The 18,524-nt window shown below is 47.0% G+C and overlaps 1 protein-coding gene across 4 annotated transcripts in view; it reads right to left on the bottom strand.

Annotated features, from left to right (window-relative positions):
* Positions 1 to 486: 486 nt before the first annotated feature.
* The window catches only part of FBH1 (F-box DNA helicase 1), a 51,807-nt gene continuing 33,769 nt past the window's right edge, over positions 487 to 18,524 (bottom strand). For 3 of the 4 annotated variants that reach the window (XM_055426876.2, XM_055426882.2, XM_055426890.2), the window contains exons 14-21: positions 13,815 to 13,914; positions 13,605 to 13,726; positions 13,107 to 13,182; positions 12,319 to 12,516; positions 11,716 to 11,841; positions 9,739 to 9,845; positions 4,029 to 4,160; positions 487 to 3,559 (exon numbers count right to left, since the gene is read on the bottom strand). In XM_055426876.2, coding sequence (XP_055282851.2) covers positions 3,389 to 3,559; positions 4,029 to 4,160; positions 9,739 to 9,845; positions 11,716 to 11,841; positions 12,319 to 12,516; positions 13,107 to 13,182; positions 13,605 to 13,726; positions 13,815 to 13,914 — 1,032 coding nt within the window. In that variant the 3' untranslated portion in view covers positions 487 to 3,388. Of the gene's footprint in view, positions 3,560 to 4,028; positions 4,161 to 9,738; positions 9,846 to 11,641; positions 11,842 to 12,318; positions 12,517 to 13,106; positions 13,183 to 13,604; positions 13,727 to 13,814; positions 13,915 to 18,524 lie in introns of those variants that run through there. The other variant, XM_088844265.1, reaches the window with a different exon arrangement.

Raw genomic sequence — 18,524 nt, forward strand, 5'->3', positions numbered from 1 at the left:
GACCACTTCACCTGTGCTGGTCCAGCCCAGCAGATGTCATTTCTAGCTGAGATCATGACTCTGAGCCTCTTAACTGAGCTGACCTTCTCAAAACATCCTCCAATCTACAACTGAAATGCTCTTCCTGAAAAGAAAATCTAATGTCTTACAATTTCTCACTGACTTCTCATAATTTTTGGGGACACCACCCACACTCCTTCATGTCCAGCGCCCTTGGTGACACGGCCCCTCCCTAGCCTGCTCTTACTGCACACACGCCCCAGCCAAACACACCCCATCTCTCCAAACATTTCCTACAGGTCATACCTTTAGTGACTGCAATTTCAGTTGCTGATATTCTGTGCTATTTTAAAATTTCTCTGTTCCAATGCTTTAAGTTGGTCCAATGCTATCACCTAGTTTTTAAAAAAATCTAAAATCTGAAATATGCCTTGAGAATAATTATATGAAACGACAAAGTAATGCAAAATCTACAATGCACTATGATATTTTAACACTTCAAGAATAATTTTTATTTCCAATAACTTCTAAACAAACGGAATATGACATGACATAACAGAATTTGCTTTTATATGGGTAATTCTGCCATCAGAACCTCTATACACATGATAAAATCAGAGAAGATGGAGACAAATCAGAAATCCTAACTTTGAAATAAAAAACTAGAACTTGCTATTAGCAGACTGCACATTCTTAAACAACTGAAAAAAGATCTCATCTAAGTTATCAATGAAAAGGGGTTACTTAAAAATGAATGAACCAAAGAAAAATATCTGGAACTAGCTTATAATTATTTTCCTTATTCTCCCAATTTATGTGGTGTAAAAACAAAACAAACCTCTACAGAAAATGTGCACAAAAATATATTTACAACTAAATGAAATCAGGGAAGCCCCATGTTTTAAAGACTAATCTTAATAAAGGCTCTAAAAGACTTTCATTTCCATGTAGTGCTGAGTTTATATTTTTGAATAACGCTTTTATTTTTTTCATCTAATCACTCATATTAAAATGATAATGGATATTTAACACTTACACAGGTATGGGATTAGAAGATGCAAACTATTATGTATAAAGTAAATAAGCAACAAAGATATACTGTATAGCACAGGGAAATATAACCATTTTTAATAACTTTAAATGGAATGCAATCTATAAAAATATTAAATTATGTTGTAAGCCTGAAACTAACATAATATTGTAAATCAATTATACTTCAATAAAAAAATCTGTAATAAAAATAAATAGAATTAACTTTATAAGTATATTTAACAAAACTATAAATTTTATATAGGAATTTCTATATTAATAAACTGATCACTGATTTCCTTGAAAAACTAAAATAAATAACATTTCTATTTTTACTGTGTATTTAAAAATTATTTTTCTATTTGAAACACACAACTGTTTGATTTTACTGACATTTTAGAAATTCTTATATAACGCTTAAAAAATAAAGTACCAGTATCAATTCCTGGATCCTATTATTTTTTAAATAAGTACCAAAATACTAACACTGATGTTTTACTGTGGTACCGTGACCACAAACATGTCTGTCCTTCATGTTGCTCCTTCTTTCTAGAAGGTTCTCTCCTTTAGTAGGTAGCTAGCCACTCACTCCCGGAGAAGGCAAAGGCAAGCCACTCCAGTACTCTTGCCTAGAAAATCCCATGGATGGAGGAGCCTGGTAGGCTGCAGTCCATGGGGTCGCTACAAGTCAGACATGACTGAGCGACTTCCCTTTCACTTTTCACTTTCACACATTGGAGAAGGAAATGGCAACCCACTCCAGTGTTCTTGCCTGGAGAATCCCAGGGACGGGGGAGCCTGGTGGGCTGCCGTCTATGGGGTCACACAGAGTCGGACACGACTGAAGTGACTTAGCAGCAGCCACTCACTCCGATACTAAACAAGGCTCCAGCACCACCCATTCTGGTGGTCCCCCACCCTCCACTCTGATGGACACCTCTTGGGCCCCAGAGCAGCAGTGCGGCTCCAGCTCTGGACGCGCTCCCCTAAACCCCCCTCTAAACAGCATCACAGTCCTCACTGCCCTCTCCGAGTCAGGGCTGCATGTGATTCCAGAGACCCATGGTCGGGCCTGCCCAACAGGTGATCCGTGGAGGCCTAGGACATACTCCTCCAAAAATCGCAAGCGCCTTCCTCCCCAGTGAGCAAAACCAGACTTCCAGAAAACGTGTTCGTGGGGCCCTCTCTAGGCCATCCCCTCCCCAAATCCTTCTACTGAACGACTCTAAACATTGCACTCTGCAAATCCAAACCACTCCCTCCCACTCACTGCTTTGTTCCGAGTGATCCAGGAGCACCAAGCGAGGCCAGGCCAGGAGTGGAGTGAGGAAGTCTGCCCCAGCTGTGCTCAGGGCCCACCGTGTGAATCCTCCTCCCCGTGCAGATGTTAACGCAGCCCTCACCCTCTCCACACAGCCACCCTGTTCGCCAGCACCCTTGCTTTCCTCAGTGGCTTGCTCGCTCACTAAGCTCCACTAGAGGCCCGACGTGGGAGAGACGAGGGGCGCCGCCCAAGGCGAGAATCCCGCTCCCCACTCAGCGGCCTGGGCTCAGACACCAGAGCCGGGGAGCTCCGGCAGTGCCCCACCTGCCGTCTGCATCTCTGATGTGCTGCATGGCGAAAACGTGCAAAGAGTGGATCCACGTGTGGCTGAGCCACGCCTCTGTGAGAACAGCTGTGTTACTGACTCCCCCCAGCACCTGACCAGGAGTCAACTGCCTGTGTCCCCGCGTGGTGGCTGGCCAGCCTTGCCCCTCTCTCGGGCTCTGGTCCTCTGTTCTTCCCAGAGGGACGTGAGACACCTAGCTGCAGTCACTGTGCACTTGTTATGTGTCGTGTGCCTCCCTGCTCAGGCTGTGAGCCCCACAATGGCAAAGGCGCACCCTGGGTCTCACATGCGCGTGACTCCCCAGAGCATGAAAAATCTCGTTTCTGATGTGTCAGTTGTCCCTGGACATAAAGCCTCCTACTATGTTCAGTGTGTGATATGAACAGTCACAAAGCTTTGACTACAGTAAGTGGAGAAACGGAAAGTCCAGAAACAGCAGGGTGAAGGCAGGGGCCTCACACAGTGGAATGCCAGTGCTACAATGCCTGTTTAATTGAGACCTTGTAATAAAAGTTTAAATACATAAAATTTTTTTTTTTTATCAAAAGACCATCCCCCATGTTCCTGGCCCACTGATGTGGAGGAGGGGTGGCAGGGTCTGGCTACCTCCAGGGGTGAAGACAAAGCAGGTCCAACTCTGGCCGACGTCATCATCCTTGGAAAATGCTCTGTGAGCGAGTCTGGCCTCAGGGAGGGAGCCCCCCACGCCACTGTCTGCAGGGGCAGGAGTGCCCTGGGCATCCCAGCACTCAGAAGACGAGGAAGAGCAGGGCCTCGTGCCGGGGCAGCACGACGTTCTCCACCGTGCGGTCCATGGCGCGCACCTGCTCAGGGGAGGCGGTCAGGAAGGCCAGCGGCCCGATGCGCTGCTCCACACACGAGTGGCACAGGTACCCACCCTTGTTCTCTTTCCTGTTGCTCTGCAGGGCGGAGTAAGGAAAGGAGGGGAGGGGGACAGTTGGAGGACAAGTGCTTTCCACCAACAAGTGTGACCCCCCTCCATCAGACTCCGATGCTTTCAGACCTGCTGTGTGGCCCTGAGGTCACACCTCCCCCAGCAAAGCATCCAGGGTAGACTCTGCTTTATCAAGTTCCCAGGGCGTATTAAGGTACAAGATGAAAAAGCCAGGAAAAAGCTAGCCGGGCCCACAGGAAACAGTCCTCAACTGAGCGTCTGCACCAGCCTGCCTCCCAGACTGCCGCCTGGCCTGGCCCCATGGGGTCCAGTGTATGTGATGCTGAGGTCCACAGCGCACCTCCAGACCTCCTCATGGAAGGATCAGACAAGCTTCCCCTTCACCTCCCTCACCCATGGCCCAGAATAGCGATAAAGCTCGGATGACTGAGCTAAATGCTGGGAAGGGCAGAGACAGCGGCCGAGACACGTACGTAGGTGATGGGCAGCTTGCGCATGGTGAGCACGGCGTCCACAGGGATGGCATTGCTGCACTGGCCCACGCAGCAGCGCACCACGCCTGTCTTCAGCACGCTACTCGTCAGCTCCGCCTGCAAGAAGTATTCCTGGGAAGGAGAGAGCAAGGGTGTCACTGCAGTGCCTCTGCAATTTTCTACCTGGACGTCCAACTCTCTAGGACATCATATGAGTCCCAAGATGAGAAAAGCATGGACCACAGCGGCTTCCCTTGTTTCTCTGCCTTTTCCCTGCATGGAACACCAGCTCCAAAAGAACACGCACAGCGGGACCCAGTCTAGCTGCATTCTTACTAAAATGATTGGTTTAAAAAAAAAAGGTTTAATGGACAAACACGTGAAACCGTTGGCTACAATATTTTAGGACTACTTCTGGATTTTATCTGAAGCTGACCTGCCTCTGGGTCATTAAAAACGATCTGCATATTTTCTTCACAGCCCAGTGAGCTTCAAAACCTGCCCATGGCCATTTCCCCGAGCCCTTGGCTATTCCCGTGAGCAGGCTCTGAGCCTCTGCTGCTCTACCTGCAAAAGGCACAGACCCAGCACCCAGGTCAGCCGGCTGTTGTGAGGAAGATGCACAATAGCGTGTGCCAGGTACGCATCGTCTGCACACAGTGGACACCGTGTCAAATGCCAGCGTCTTCCCAGATGGGAGACGTCACGAGAACAGGGACCAGGGTCTGGTCTGCTGCCGCCACAGCGGAGGGTAACCAGGTCTGGCATGCCAGAAAGACCTCAAATACGTGCTGACAAAACAAGGATGATTGCATGGGTTTTCCTGAATTACAACTATTTATCCAATTTTTTTTTTTTTTGCAAAATCCGGGTCTAAGGTTCTGATTTATGTGGTTTTTTTCTGTCTCTCAGGGTCTGCCTACCTGCTACAGGAAAGAACAGAAAATATACAAACCCTCATGTTCCTGCCAATGTGTACAAACAACTAACTGCTGACTAGAGTGGACTTCACCACGTCTGAAATAGGATGTTCCGAGATGGATTCATAAGCCTCAACAGAGAAAAAGCAGAAGTCCTTTCCTCATGCAATGTCTTTAGACTAAGAATCAACTGGTCACACAAACGGGCTGTGTTTCCGGGGCCTCCTTGGAGCCCCTGGACCAACAGATGTCTCCTAACCAGCCTTAGTGAGAAGGAAGTACTTCTCCAGAGTCCGTGTTCTTTTCTCCTTGGAGAAAGCTCATTTTCCCCATAAAATGTGTGCATGAGCAACTGACATGCTTCCAGTTAGCTTTAAAAAGTCTGCTAGACTCTAACACAAAGTTTGTGGGACTTCAAGACATACAATTCCAGTGATGAATATGGCAATGCCTAGAAAAGTGATACATTCATTATCCTTTAGCCAGAAATTTTGACTGTAGAATTGTGTCCCCAAGATGCATTAGCTAAAACAGAAACTGACTTGTGCCTAAGATCATGCATGGTGGCAAAAGTATTAAAAGCAGAACACTGGAAAAAATCCAATATCCATGGGTGAGGATCTACATAAATCATGTCAGATGGACGCAGTGAATACTACTCAGCTGTAAAAAGGAGAAAAAGCTTTAGAAACTGATAAAAAGTGAGGTATAGAATATTACAGAATGCTACCTTTCATGGAAAAGGAAAACAGAAAAATACATCTATACTTATTTGTCAATATCTGCAAAAGAAAAGATCAAAAACTAATTTTTAAAAACTAGCTATCAATGATGGAAGGAGAGAAAGTCTACAGGAGATAGGGAGGGAACAAGACTTCTCAGAGAACACCTGTTACAAAGCTTTGATTTCAGAAACATAAGCTTTATACATTCAAAAAAGATAATGAAAAAGGACAGCAATCCTTGTAGGGGCTGCAGATAAACAAATACGTCTACCTGTGCTTAAACTGGTGATCAAGTCACACAGAGGGGAGAAGACTCATTTCAAGCATGGTACTTCAAAATACTGTACTCTGACTACACATCTTCAGTGGAATACTGAGAAACAGAGCTGTTAGGAAATCTTTAATTCCACACAGTATTCTGTCAACAGTAGGATCTCGAAAACTACTCGAAAACTTTTACACCCAGAATAATGTAAAGAAGCAATTAATAAATACGGTTCAGAACCAAGATTTTCAGTGTAAGAGAAAAGATTCAAATGTAAAAGAAAGCAAACTGTGTAATGTGTAAAGAAGTAAAGATCCTCAAAGGACTGGGCTGGAGAACCAGAAGTGACGAGGGTTTTAAGTGCAATCGGACACCAGCTCCCGCCGGTGCAGACAGAGGACAGCCCGCCTCCTGCTAGTTGCATCTGTGTTGCATTTAACAAGAAGCTTAAATTAAAAACTGGGGTTGAAATGATCAGTGTCAAAAACATGCATTTCCTAGCTCTGTCTGCTAAAGAGGTGAACAGTCTAAGCATCACTAAGAGGGAGAGAATCTGAAACACAGCCTCCTGACGGGATGCAGCACAGAGCGAAGCCTGCTGCCCCCGCGCAGTGGAAGGCTCCTGCTGGAAGAGTTAGACCCCTGCCCGGTCACGCCCCTCAGGGGACTTCCCGTGATGGCGACCCAGGGCAGCCGACAGCAGAACAAATAGAGAAGAGGGGACGCTCTAGGGAACAATTGACGCAATTTCCACAAAAAGTCAGAAGTGTCAGGGATGAGGGAGGGGTCCTGGGCTGCTCTAAATAAAGAAGCTTCAGTTCAGTTCAGTTCAGTCGCTCAGTCGTGTCTGACTCTTTGCGACCCCATGAATCACAGCACGCCAGGCCTCCCTGTCCATCACCAACTCCCGGAGTTCACTCAAACTCATGTCCATCGAGTCGGAGATGCCATCCAGCCATCTCACTCTCTGTCGTCCGCATCTCCTCCCGCCCCCAATCCCTCCCAGCATCAGAGTCTTTTCCAGTGAGTCAACTCGTCGCATGAGGTGGCCAAAGTATTGGAGTTTCAGATTTAGCATCAGTCCTTCCAATGAACACCCAGGATTGATCTCCTCTAGAATGGACTGGTTCGATCTCCTTGCAGTCCAAGGGACTCTCAAGAGTCTTCTCCAGCACCACAGTTCAAAAGCATCAATTCTTCGGCAATCAGCTTTCTTCACAGTCCAACTCTCACATCCATACGTGACCACTGGAAAAACCATAGCCTTGACTAGACGGACCTTGGTTGGCAAAGTAATGTCTCTGCTTTTTAATATGCTGTCTAGGTTGGTCATAATTTTCCTTCCAAGGAGTGTCTTTTAATTTCATGGCTGCAATCAGCATCTGCAGTGATTTTGGAGGCCCCCCCAAAAAAAAATTGACACTGCTTCCACTGTTTCCCCATTTATTTACCATGAAGTGATGGGACCAGATGCCATGATCTTTTTTTTCTGAATGCTGAGCTTCAAGCCAACCTTTTCACTCTCCTCTTTCACTTTCATCAAGAGGCTTTTTAGTTCCTCTTCACTTTCCGCCATAAGGGTGGTATCATCTGCATATCTGAGGTTATTGATATTTCTCTCGGCAATCTTGATTCCAGCTTGTGCTTCTTCCAGCCCAGTGTTTCTCATGATGTACTCTGCATATAAGTTAAATAAGCAGGGTGACAATATACAACCTTGACGTACTCCTTTTCCTATTTGGAACCAGTCTGTTGTTCCATGTCCAGTTCTAACTGTTGCTTCCTGACCTGCATACAGGTTTCTCAAGAGGCAGGTCAGGTGGTCTGGGATTCCCATCTCAGAATTTTCCACAGTTTATTGTGATCAACACAGTCAAAAGCTTTGGCATAGTCAATGAAGCAAAAATATATGTTTTTCTGGAACTCTCTTGCTTTCTCCATGATCCAGCGGATGTTGGCAATTTGATCTCTGGTTCCTTTGCCTTTTCTAAAACCTGCTTGAACATCTGGAAGTTCATGGTTCACATATTGCTGAAGCCTGGCTTGGAGAATTTTGAGCATGACTTTACTAGCGTGTGAGATGAGTGCAATTGTGCAGTAGTTTGAGCATTCTTTGGCATTGCCTTTCTTTGGGATTGGAATGAAGACTGACCTTTTCCAGTCCTGTGGCCACTGCTGAGTTTTCCAAATGTGCTGGCATAATGAGTGCAGCACTTTCACAGCATCATCTTTCAGATTTGAAATAGCTCAATTGGAATTCCATCACCTCCACTAGCTTTGTTCGTAGTGATGCTCTCTAAGGCCCACTTGACTTCACATTCCAAGAGGTCTGGCTCCAGGTGAGTGATCACGCCATCGTGATTATCTTGGTCATGAAGAATCTTTTTTGTATAGTTCTTCTGTGTATTCTTGCCACCTCTTCTTAATATCTTCTGCTTCTGTTAGGTCCATACCATTTCTGTCCTTTATCGAGCCTATCTTTGCATGAAATGTTCCCTTGATATCTCTAATTTTCTTGAAGAGATCTCTTGTTTTTCCTATTCCGTTGTTTTCCTCTATTTCTTTGCATTGATCACTGAGGAAGGCTTTCTTATCTCTCCTTGCTATTCTTTGGAACTCTGCATTCAGATGCTTATATCTTTCCTTTTCTCCTTTGCTTTTCGCTTCTCCTTTCCACAGCTATTTGTAAGGCCTCCTCAGACAGCCATTTTGCTTTTTTGCATTTCTTTTCCATGGGGATGGTCTTGGTCCCTTGTCTCCTGAACAAAGCCACGAACCTCCGTCCATAGTTCATCAGGCACTCTATCTATTAGATCTAGTCCCTTAAATCTATTTCTTACTTCCATTGTATAATCATAAGGAATTTGATTTAGGTCATATCTGAATGGTCCAGTGGTTTTCCCTACTTTCTTCAATTTAAGTCTGAATTTGGCAATAAGGAGTTCATGATCTGAGCCACAGTCAGCTCCTGGTCTTGTTTTTGCTATCTGTACAGAGCTTCTCCATCTTTGGCTGCAAAGAATATAATCAATCTGATTTCGGTGCTGACCATCTGGTGATGTCCATGTGTAGAGTCTTCTCTTGTGTTGTTGGAAGAGGGTGTTTGCTATGACCAGTGCGTTCTCTTGGCAGAACTCTATTAGCCTTTTCCCTGCTTCATTCCGTGCTCCAAAGCCAAATTTGCCTGTTACTCCAGGTGTTTCTTGACTTCCTACTTTTGAAATAAAGAAGCTTAAGAGACCTAATAACCAAATCTCTGTCTGGGTCCTGATCTGAAAAATTAACTGTAAAAATACATTTCTGAGATAATCATAAAAGTATGATTATGGATCGGGTGGTAGAGGCCATGTGGAATCACCATAAATTTGATGAGACAATAACGGGGGCTGTGGATATAAAAGAAAGTTCCTGGTGTTTCAGAGACATAGACTCCAAACACACGCAGATGTAGGACTGCAATATATCATTGTCTCAACATTAAAATGTCTCAGATTTCCTCATGTAACCCATGTTGTGAAATGGTATAAGTACCCTACAAGCCATCTGTTATCAATCGCCAATGTGATAATTTGCTTCTGTTACAGATCTAACCACTACCTTAACACAGCTTCTATAAAACATGCTGCAGGTTCTAAGAATAAATAAGATCAAAGTTCATGCAGAAACTCATACAACACATAGAGATTATTTGTACATAAAATTTACTCTCCTACTTCACTCTCTGGGGTACTGGTTTAGAGACTAAGAAAAGCCAGGCTTATCTATAAACCAGGAGTCAGCAAACAACTGTCTGTACTTACCCCAGCCAAAGTCAAAATGTTCTCCAGAGACTTGGTCATGATGAGCCGCTTTTTGGCACGAGTTACTGCTACATACAGTAAATTCCACTCATCCTCAGAAAACGACTCTAAAGGAAAAAAAGGGAAAAAAATACATCAACACACAAGCCTGCTTACAAAATTTTATGTTCTCATCTAAACGTTTACTACTCCCCACCCACCCTGCAAAAATCCCTAAAGATCTGTTGGTTTCATAAATGAAGCTTTCCTACAAACACCAACTTCAGAAACAAGCAAAACCCTACAAGACAAGGGACAAAGGACCTTGAGTTCTTATTTGTGCTGCCTCTGGCAAGTCCTGGGGGCTTGTTCATTGGTCACCCAGCACCTGGTAAATGGTCAGCAGTGACGTGCCTGGAGCATCGTCATGGCAACCAGGAGGCTGGCAGAAATCAGAATGATGGAGGCGAAGTCCCTGGAGAGACAGACCTCAGCCACAGTCACGCAAGGGTCCCGGGGTGCCTGAGCCTCCTGTCACGGGGGCTATGCTCTTCCCTCCAAACGCCGTCCCTCTCCCTCAGCCAGTCTGGATGGGCTCGCGCGGTTTCCGCCCTGTCAGTGCCCGCACACAGGAGCCCTCCACAAGGGGTGGGGGTCTGGGAACACATAAGGAGCTGTGCCATCCGCCCTAGAAGGGTGGGCACAGGATGAGGCCAAACACCACAACACTGAACTTTGGAGCAGAGAAGAGTTTAATGCAGGGCCCTGCAAGGAGTTGGATGGCTTGTGATCTAAACAGCCCAAACTCCCCGAGAGCTCTCAGCAAAGCCCTTTTCTAGGGAAGGGGAGGGAGGGACGAATGCGTTGTTGCAAATGTCTTATTGGCAGAGCCTGTGTCCCTGAGGTCAGGTCACGGTCAGGGAACGATGCTCCTGTAAACCTCCACCAAGTGAATATTATGCCCTGTTCTGGCAAGAAAGGACACGGTCCCCAGGCCAACCGTCACCCTCTGAGGTCCGGTCCTGGCTGACGGGAGGCAGAGCTCAGCTGGCGGCTCCCTCAGGGCCAGGCCTCCAGACCCCATGTGGCTGCCGTCATGGACGGGGCCAGGCAGCCAGGCCCGAACGGCCCTCAGGCTCCGCAGGCGGCCAGTACAGTGCGGGCAGGCCCCACAGACCATGCCACACGCAGACGGCTGCTGCCTGAGGTCTCAGAAGCAGGGATCAGGGACTGGGTCACCACCTCAAGGTGTGGGCCCAGCCAGGGTGCAGTCCTGGTGAAGGCTCTGGAGCCCTGCAGGACAAGGCCCCCAGCCTGTTCCCTGCGCGCCCGGCTCACGTGCTGGCCCAGTGCTGGGTGAGCTGAAGGGCCCCAGGGAGAAAGCCAGGCTCCGCCTCTTACCTCTCTCCCTGGCTACTGCGTCTCCCTGCTCCACAGCAACGTATGTTCAACACTATGTCTTCCTCTTGTGTTAGGAATATATTTGTCAGAGATAAGGAATTTTTAGTATTTCTATTTAGGGCTCTCCCATGCAGGCTATGACCCAAATTTTGACTCCATGACTAAGAGAGAGATTTTGTCTGTTTATAGGAAGACTTCAAATGGTTTCATTCTAAGGCTTAAACCCCAAACCAACAGCACTGATGCTCAGAGTTTAACAGGTAGCCTGAAGTATAAACTGATACAAAAGAAGACAAATGATAGTGTACACTGACGCCTTTTAAGATTCTCAGGCTTCTTTAATTAAAAAAAAAAAGACAGAAAAAACACCCTGGTGGGTAGGTAAACTATGATTTAGAGCTTCTGTCTGATGGGGAAAAACCAAGACATGATAAGCCCACCTGCCCTTGGAGAAGCCTGACAGAGGTAGGCCCTGGAACCTCATAAACCAGCCTAAGAATAACAAATGTAGGACTCGGAGGACCTTTCTGTTCTAGGAGGATGCTTCCAAGAGGCCACACCATCCCGAAAAAAGCGAAGAGGACTCCGTCTGCTCACCGACTCTGAAGTGGGGCAGCTGCGCGAGGTTGTGCCTGGCACAGGGCACTTTCACAAAATCGTCCAGGACGTGCACGGTGTCAAACTCCAGGCCCTTGGCCTTGTGCACGGTGCCCAAGATATACTCTGCAGCAGAAACACAGCCAACCATCAGCCAGGGGCAGGCAGGGGGAGAGAGGAGAGGGGAGAAAAGGGTACGCTGCCCTAACTGCGTTTTCTCGCCTGGGTGCAGCTCTGCAGAAGAGGGAAACTCAGTTTGAAAAAAAAAAAGGGAGGGAGGGAGACAGTAAACGAGGGGAATGAGAAACCCACTGCAGGGGTTGAGTACACAGCAGAGTCTGGTCCAGAGCTCACGGCTACTACCTGCCACCCACTTCCTGCACACAAGAGGACAGAGGCCCAGGGGAGGGCAGGGGCTTGCCCAGGGTCACACAGTGGCAGAGCTGGGGCTCAGGAGCCCCTTCTTCCAGCTGGAAGTAGAGCAGAAATAGAGGGGGGGCGGGAGGAAGGCAGCCCGGCTCCCCTCAGCTGGTGCAGTCGCCCCGCTCAGGGACGTCCACGCTGGCAAGAGTCCCAGAGTCCACGCCCGCCCCATGTCCTCACCTGCGAAGTCCAAGTCCTCCACGTGGCACCGCTCTATCCTCGCCACCAGCTCTGGGATGCGGATGTTGTACTTCTCCACGACCGCGATCTTGGCTTCCAGCTCCTTGTCCTCGGCCGCGGTCACGTACCGCTTGAAGCCGCTGAAGCCCTCTTTGTGCACCCACCTCCTGATGAACTTGTCCTTAATGACGAGGCTTCCTAGAGGGATCATGTGTGTGGGTCGGGGAGGCACAGCTGCACCCATGCTCGGTGGTGGCAGTTCCGCATTCCTCACGGACCACGAGACAAATGAACGGTCTCAGAGCTGGAGACCTGAGTCCAGGCCCGATGGCACCAACGAGCTGCCCTGGGCGCCGGGGCGAGTCAGCACAGTGACCTGTGCATCAAGTTCGGGGTCAAGAGCCCTGCCCTTGAGATCCCCGTTTGTCGGGGATTTGAAACAACGCAGTAATGAAAAAGCAAACATGCTATGGAAGCATTAGAAATGATCACACAGGGCCCAGGTAGGAGTCACCACGTGTGAGGTCCTCAGGCAGACGGAACAGAAAGAGGGTGAGGACGATGGCCATGTGGCCAGTGTTGTGAGAGAGAGATCTAGACTCCCGAGAACAGGGCCTGGGAAGAGCTGTCACCGCCTCTGAGAACAGGCGGCCTCGGGCACCGCGCCGCAGCCAGAAGCAGCACATTGGCTCCTCCAGGGCAGATGACAAGCGACTCAGCACGCCTGTCCACCTCCCGCCCGACACCAGGGTGCCTGTGCCTTCCCCACGCGGCCAGGCAGTACTCACGTTTCTTCCGTTCTTCCTCTGGCTGGAGAAGTGTCCAAATATCAATGATTCTGTCCAATCCAAACGATTTAATCCCCTGAAAAAGTTTGCTGGTGAAACTTTGGGCTTCTTTTCGTCTTTTGTTTTTATTACTGTTGTTAACAAGACAAAGTAAAGAGGATGTACAGGTGGGATTTTGAAATGAGCTGGCTTCCTGGAACCGACTCTCAAACTGCACCCAGAGCACAAATGCGGCGAGCGTTTGTGTATGCACATAGGCAAGAAGGGCATGCACTTTTTTTGAGAGAGCAGGGGAAAAGGTCCGCGGTCCTTGCTGGGCCTTACTTTACAGGACTCACTGAAGCAGAACAGCTGGGGGGAGTATCTCCCAGCGCAGACACGGGACAGTCACCCCAACTCCTGTGTGCGGGATGAGTCTGAGCGCGTGGGGCACTTTCATCGGCTGTGTGTGTGGGTGAGGTTTCTGAGTGAGAGCAGAGGACAGACATGTACTCCTACCCCGATCAAGTGAATCCGGGCAGGCACCTCTCCCTCTGTGACCCGGACGGCCTCATCAAACACGTTGGCATTGGTGCGGGACAGAAGAGCCACCTGGCCCTTTGAGTCACCCCGGATGCCACCTTGAGGGAGAGAGCACAAACTCTGGGGCAGATCCAGGCAATGCGGGAAGCTCATCTGTGTAACAAACACGAGGAACTGCAGCCTTACTCTGATGGTTGCCTCCAACCAATGTCTTCTTTCTCACTCGCTTGCAGACATCCAAGATGGTAGCTCCCACGTAGGCTATCTCCACACCGAACCGGAAACTCTGGGAAGAACAGAACAGACAGTGCTAGCACCCACCAAAGAATGAGAACACACTGTCATCACCACTGAGGCCTGGCCTCTGCAAACCCCGCTGCGCATCCCTGACTCATCCAACCTTGAGAGGGTCCTTGGAAATTTCCTACTGCACAGCCACTCACATGCAACAGGAGCCTCAGTGGCAGACATCACTATTCTAAGTTTTCAGAACAGCGTTTTCTATCTTGAAACCTGAGATTGACCTATCTGTCTTTACCTCTTGCCCCTGAATCCAAACTCTGACAATCTTTTCACCACATTTTCTACACTCTCTTATCGCTGCTCCCAGCATAGCTCAGAAACCCCCACCTCATGTCTCACCTGCTTGGTCTCCAACCCTCCTCCCCTGCCCCTTCTCTCTGCCACATACTTTCATAAAGCCCTGTGCCTCGCCGCAAACAGGAAGATCAACCCATGAAGAAAGAGGTGGGGTGTGGACTCTCAGGACCCTCTCAGCCCCTCTGTTCCCTGAGACCAGCAGCAGGCTTTCCTTTTAAGCAAATCCCTCATTCTTTCCAAACACCATCTGAAGAAGAAGCATAAATTACATAAATTACACACAGAAGACCAAGGGGGGAGGGTGCAACTCCCTGCCCCGTGAGGCTCCATCAACATCAATGTAAAGCCACTGCCCCACTGAGGAAGGCACCGCTTCTGCAATGCTTGGCCACAGATGAGATGAAAGTGGACGTTACAACACACAGCATTACCCACAGCTACTCCTCACTGTACCAAGCACAATGTTCCTCGGGAAAAAATAAATAAAATCACTGCTCTACTTAACAAGCCGTGAGAAAGATCACCAAGTCCTGAGCATTTCCTGCCCCCTCCCCGTCCCCATCCACTGCATGTGGCAAAATAATTTCCTACCCTTCGAAGCAGCGCCCGACGCACTAATTCCTTGACCTCTGCAGCTGGAAAGTCAGTGCTTTTGCCCAAACTCATGGTGTTTACTGTCTTTTCCCACCCATTTATAATTTGAGGTAAAGAAGTACTACATATTTGGGTGACCAGCAAGAACACAGTCGAAGGAGAGCGAGATTTTCAACAAGTAGTACTTTGCTGCTTTAGAACTATTCTAAGTGGTGCTGTTCAGAGTTGATCAGTCGTGTCTGACTCTTTGTGGCCCAAGGAATGCATACACCAGGCTTCCCTGTCCTTCACCATCTCCCGTAGTTGGCTCAAACTCATGTCCATTGAGTTGGTGATTCCTTTTAACCATCTTATCCTCTGTTGTCCCCTTCTCCTCCCATTTTCAATCTTTCCCAGAATCAGGGTCTTTTCCAGTGAGTCAGCTCTTCCCACCAGGTAGCCAAAGTATTGGAGTTTCAGCTTCAGCATCAGTCCCTCCAATGAATATTCAGGACTGATTTCCTTTCAGATGGACTGGTTTGATCTCCTCGCAGTCCAAGGGATTCTCAAGAGTCGTCTCCAACACCACAGTTCAAAATCATCAATTCTTCGGCATTCAGCTTTCTTTATAGTCTAACTCTCACATCCATACATGACTACTGGAAAAACCATAGCTTTGACTAGATGGACCTTTGTCAGCAAAGCAATGTTCCTGCTTTTTAACATGCTGTCTAGGTTGATCACAGCTTTTCTTTCAAGGAGCAAGTGTCTTTTAATTTCACGGTTGCAGTCACCATCTGCAGTGATTCTGGAGCCCAAGAAAATAAAGTCTGTCATTGTTTCCACTGTTTCCCCATCTAGTTGCCATGAAGTGATGGGATCAGATGCCATGATCTTTGTTTTTTGAATATTGAGTTTTAAGCCGGCTTTTTCATTCTCCTCTTTCATTTTCATCAAGGGACTCTTTAGTTCTCCTTCACTTTCTGCCATAAGGGTGGTGTCATCTGTATATCTGAGGTTATTGATATTTCTCCCAGCAATCTTAGTTTGTGTCATCCAGCCCAGCATTTTTCATAATGTACTCAGCATGTAAGTTAAATAAGCAGGGTGACAATATACAGCCTTGATGTACTCCTTTCCTGATCTGGAACCAGGCTGTTGTTCCATGTCTGGTTCTAACTGTTGCTTCTTGACCTGCAAACAGGTTTCACAGGAGGCAGGTAAGGTGGTCTGATATTCCCACTGCTTTATGAATTTTCCACACAAATTTATTGTGATTCACACAGTCAAAGGCTCTAGCAAAGTCAATGAGGCAGAAGCAGATGTTTTTCTGTAATTCTCTTGCTTTTTCCATGATCCAACAATCATAGGATGTTGGCAATTTGATCTCTGGTTCCTCTGCCTTTTCTAAATCCAGCTTAAATATCTGGAAGTTCTCAGTTCACATACTGTTGAAGCCTAGATTGCAGGATTTTGAACATTCCTTTGCTAGCATGTGAAATGAGTGCAATTGTGCAGTAGTTTAAACATTCTTTGGCATTGCCTTTCTTTGGGATTGGAATGAAAACTGCTTTTTTCCAGTCCTGTGGCCACTGCTGAATTTTCCAAATTTGCTGGCATACTGAGTGCAGCACTTTCACAGCATTATCTTTTAGGATTTGAAATAGCTCAGCTGGAATTCCATCACCTCCACTAGCTTTGTTTGTAGTGATGTTTTCTAAGGCCCACTTGACTTTGCACTCCAGGATGTCTGGCTCTAGGTGAGTGATCACACCACCATGGTTACCTGCATCATTAAGATCTTTCTTGTACAGTTCTGTGTATTCTTGCTCTTCTTAATCTCTTCTGCTTCTGTTAGGTCCACACCATTTCTGTACTTTATTGTACTCATCTTTGTAAGAAATGTTCCCTCTTTATTGCCAATTTTCTTGAAGAGATCTCTAGTCTTTCCCATTCCATTGTTTTCCTCTATTTCTTTGCATTGTTCACTTAGGCTTTCTTGTCCCTCCTTGCTATTCTTCAGAACTCTGCATTCAAATGGATATACCTTTCCTTTTTTCCTTTGCCTTTTGCTTCTCTTCTTTTCTAAGCAATGTGTAAGGCCTCCGCAGACAACCATTTTGCCTTTCTTTTTATTAGGGTTGGTTTTGATCACCGCCTCCAGTACAATGCAGTGAACCTCCATCCATAGTTCTTCAGGCACTCTATCAGATTCAATCCCTTGAAATCTATTTGTCACTTCCACTGTATAATCATAAAGGATTTGATTTAGGTCATACCTGAATGCTGCTGCTAAGTCACTTCAGTCATGTCTGACTCTGTGCGACCCATAGACAGCAGCCCACCAGGCTCTGCCATCCCTGGAACTCTCCAGGCAAGAACACTGGAGTGGGTTGCCATTTTCTTCTCCAATGCATGAAAGTGAAGTCGCTTAGTAGTATCTGACTGGTAGCGACCCCATGGACTGCAGCCCACTAGGCTCCTCCATCCATGGGATTGTCCAGGCAAGAGTACTTGAGTGCTTGGGTACTTGCCATTGCTTTCTCCACATACCTGAATGGCCGAGTGGTTTTCCCTACTTTGTTTAATTTAAGTCTGAATTTTGCAATAGGAGTTCATGATCTGAGCCACAGTGAGCTCCCGGTCTTATTTCTACTGAGAGCTTCTCCATCTATATAGACCTTCTCTTCTATATAGAGCATCTATAGAGCTTCTCCTTTGCCTGCAAAGAACACAATCTGATTTTGGTATTGACCATCTAGTCATGTCCATGTGTAGTTGTCTCTTGTGCTGTTGGAAGAGGGTGTTTGCTATGACTGGTGCATTCTCTTGGCAAAACTCTGTTCGCCTTTGCCCTGCTTCATTCTGTATTCAAGGCAAACTTTCCAGTTACTCCAGGTATCTTTTGATTTCCTACCTTTGCATTACAGTCCCCAGTGATGAGGCTTCCCTGAAAGCTCAGTTGGTAAAGAATCTGCCTGCAATGCACGTAACCTGTTTCGATTCCTGAGTCGGGAAGATCCGCTGAAGAAGAGAAAGCCCACGCTGGTATTCCTGGGCTTCCCTAGTGGCTCAGCTGTTAAAGAATCTGCCTGCGATGCGGGAGACCTGGATTACATCCCTGCATTGGGAAGATCCCCTGGAGAAGGGAAAGGCTACCCACTCCAGTATTCTGGCCTTTAGAATTCCATGGACTGTATATTCCATGGGGTCACAGAGTCACACACGACTGAGTGACTTTTACTTACTCGTATGATAAGAAGGACATCTTTTTTTGGTGTGTTCTAGAAGGTCGTCATAGAACTGGTCAACTTTAGCTTCTTTGGCATTAGTGATTGGAGCAGAGACTTGGATTACTATGATACTGAATGATTTGCCTTGGAAATGAACAGAGATCATTCTGTCGTTTTTGAGACTGTACCCAAGTACTGCATTTCAGACTCTTTTGTTGATCAAGAGGGCTACTCTCTTTCTTCTAAGGGATTCTTGCCCACGGCAGTAGATATAACAGTCATCCGAATTAAATTTGCCCATTCCAGTCCATTTTAGTTCACTGATTCCTAAAATGTTGCTGTTTTCTCCTGTCATCTCCTGTTTAACCACTTCCAATTTACCTTGATTCATAAACCTAACATTCCAGGTTCCTATAAGTATTGTTCTTTACAGCATCAGAATTTACTTTCACCACCAGATACATCCAAAATTGGGCGTTGTTTCCACGTT

The sequence above is a fragment of the Moschus berezovskii genome, chromosome 15, assembly GCF_049115385.1.
Source record: "Moschus berezovskii isolate FMDL1 chromosome 15, NW_MosBer_1.0, whole genome shotgun sequence".
In the NCBI taxonomy this organism is placed as follows: Eukaryota; Metazoa; Chordata; class Mammalia; order Artiodactyla; family Moschidae; genus Moschus; species Moschus berezovskii.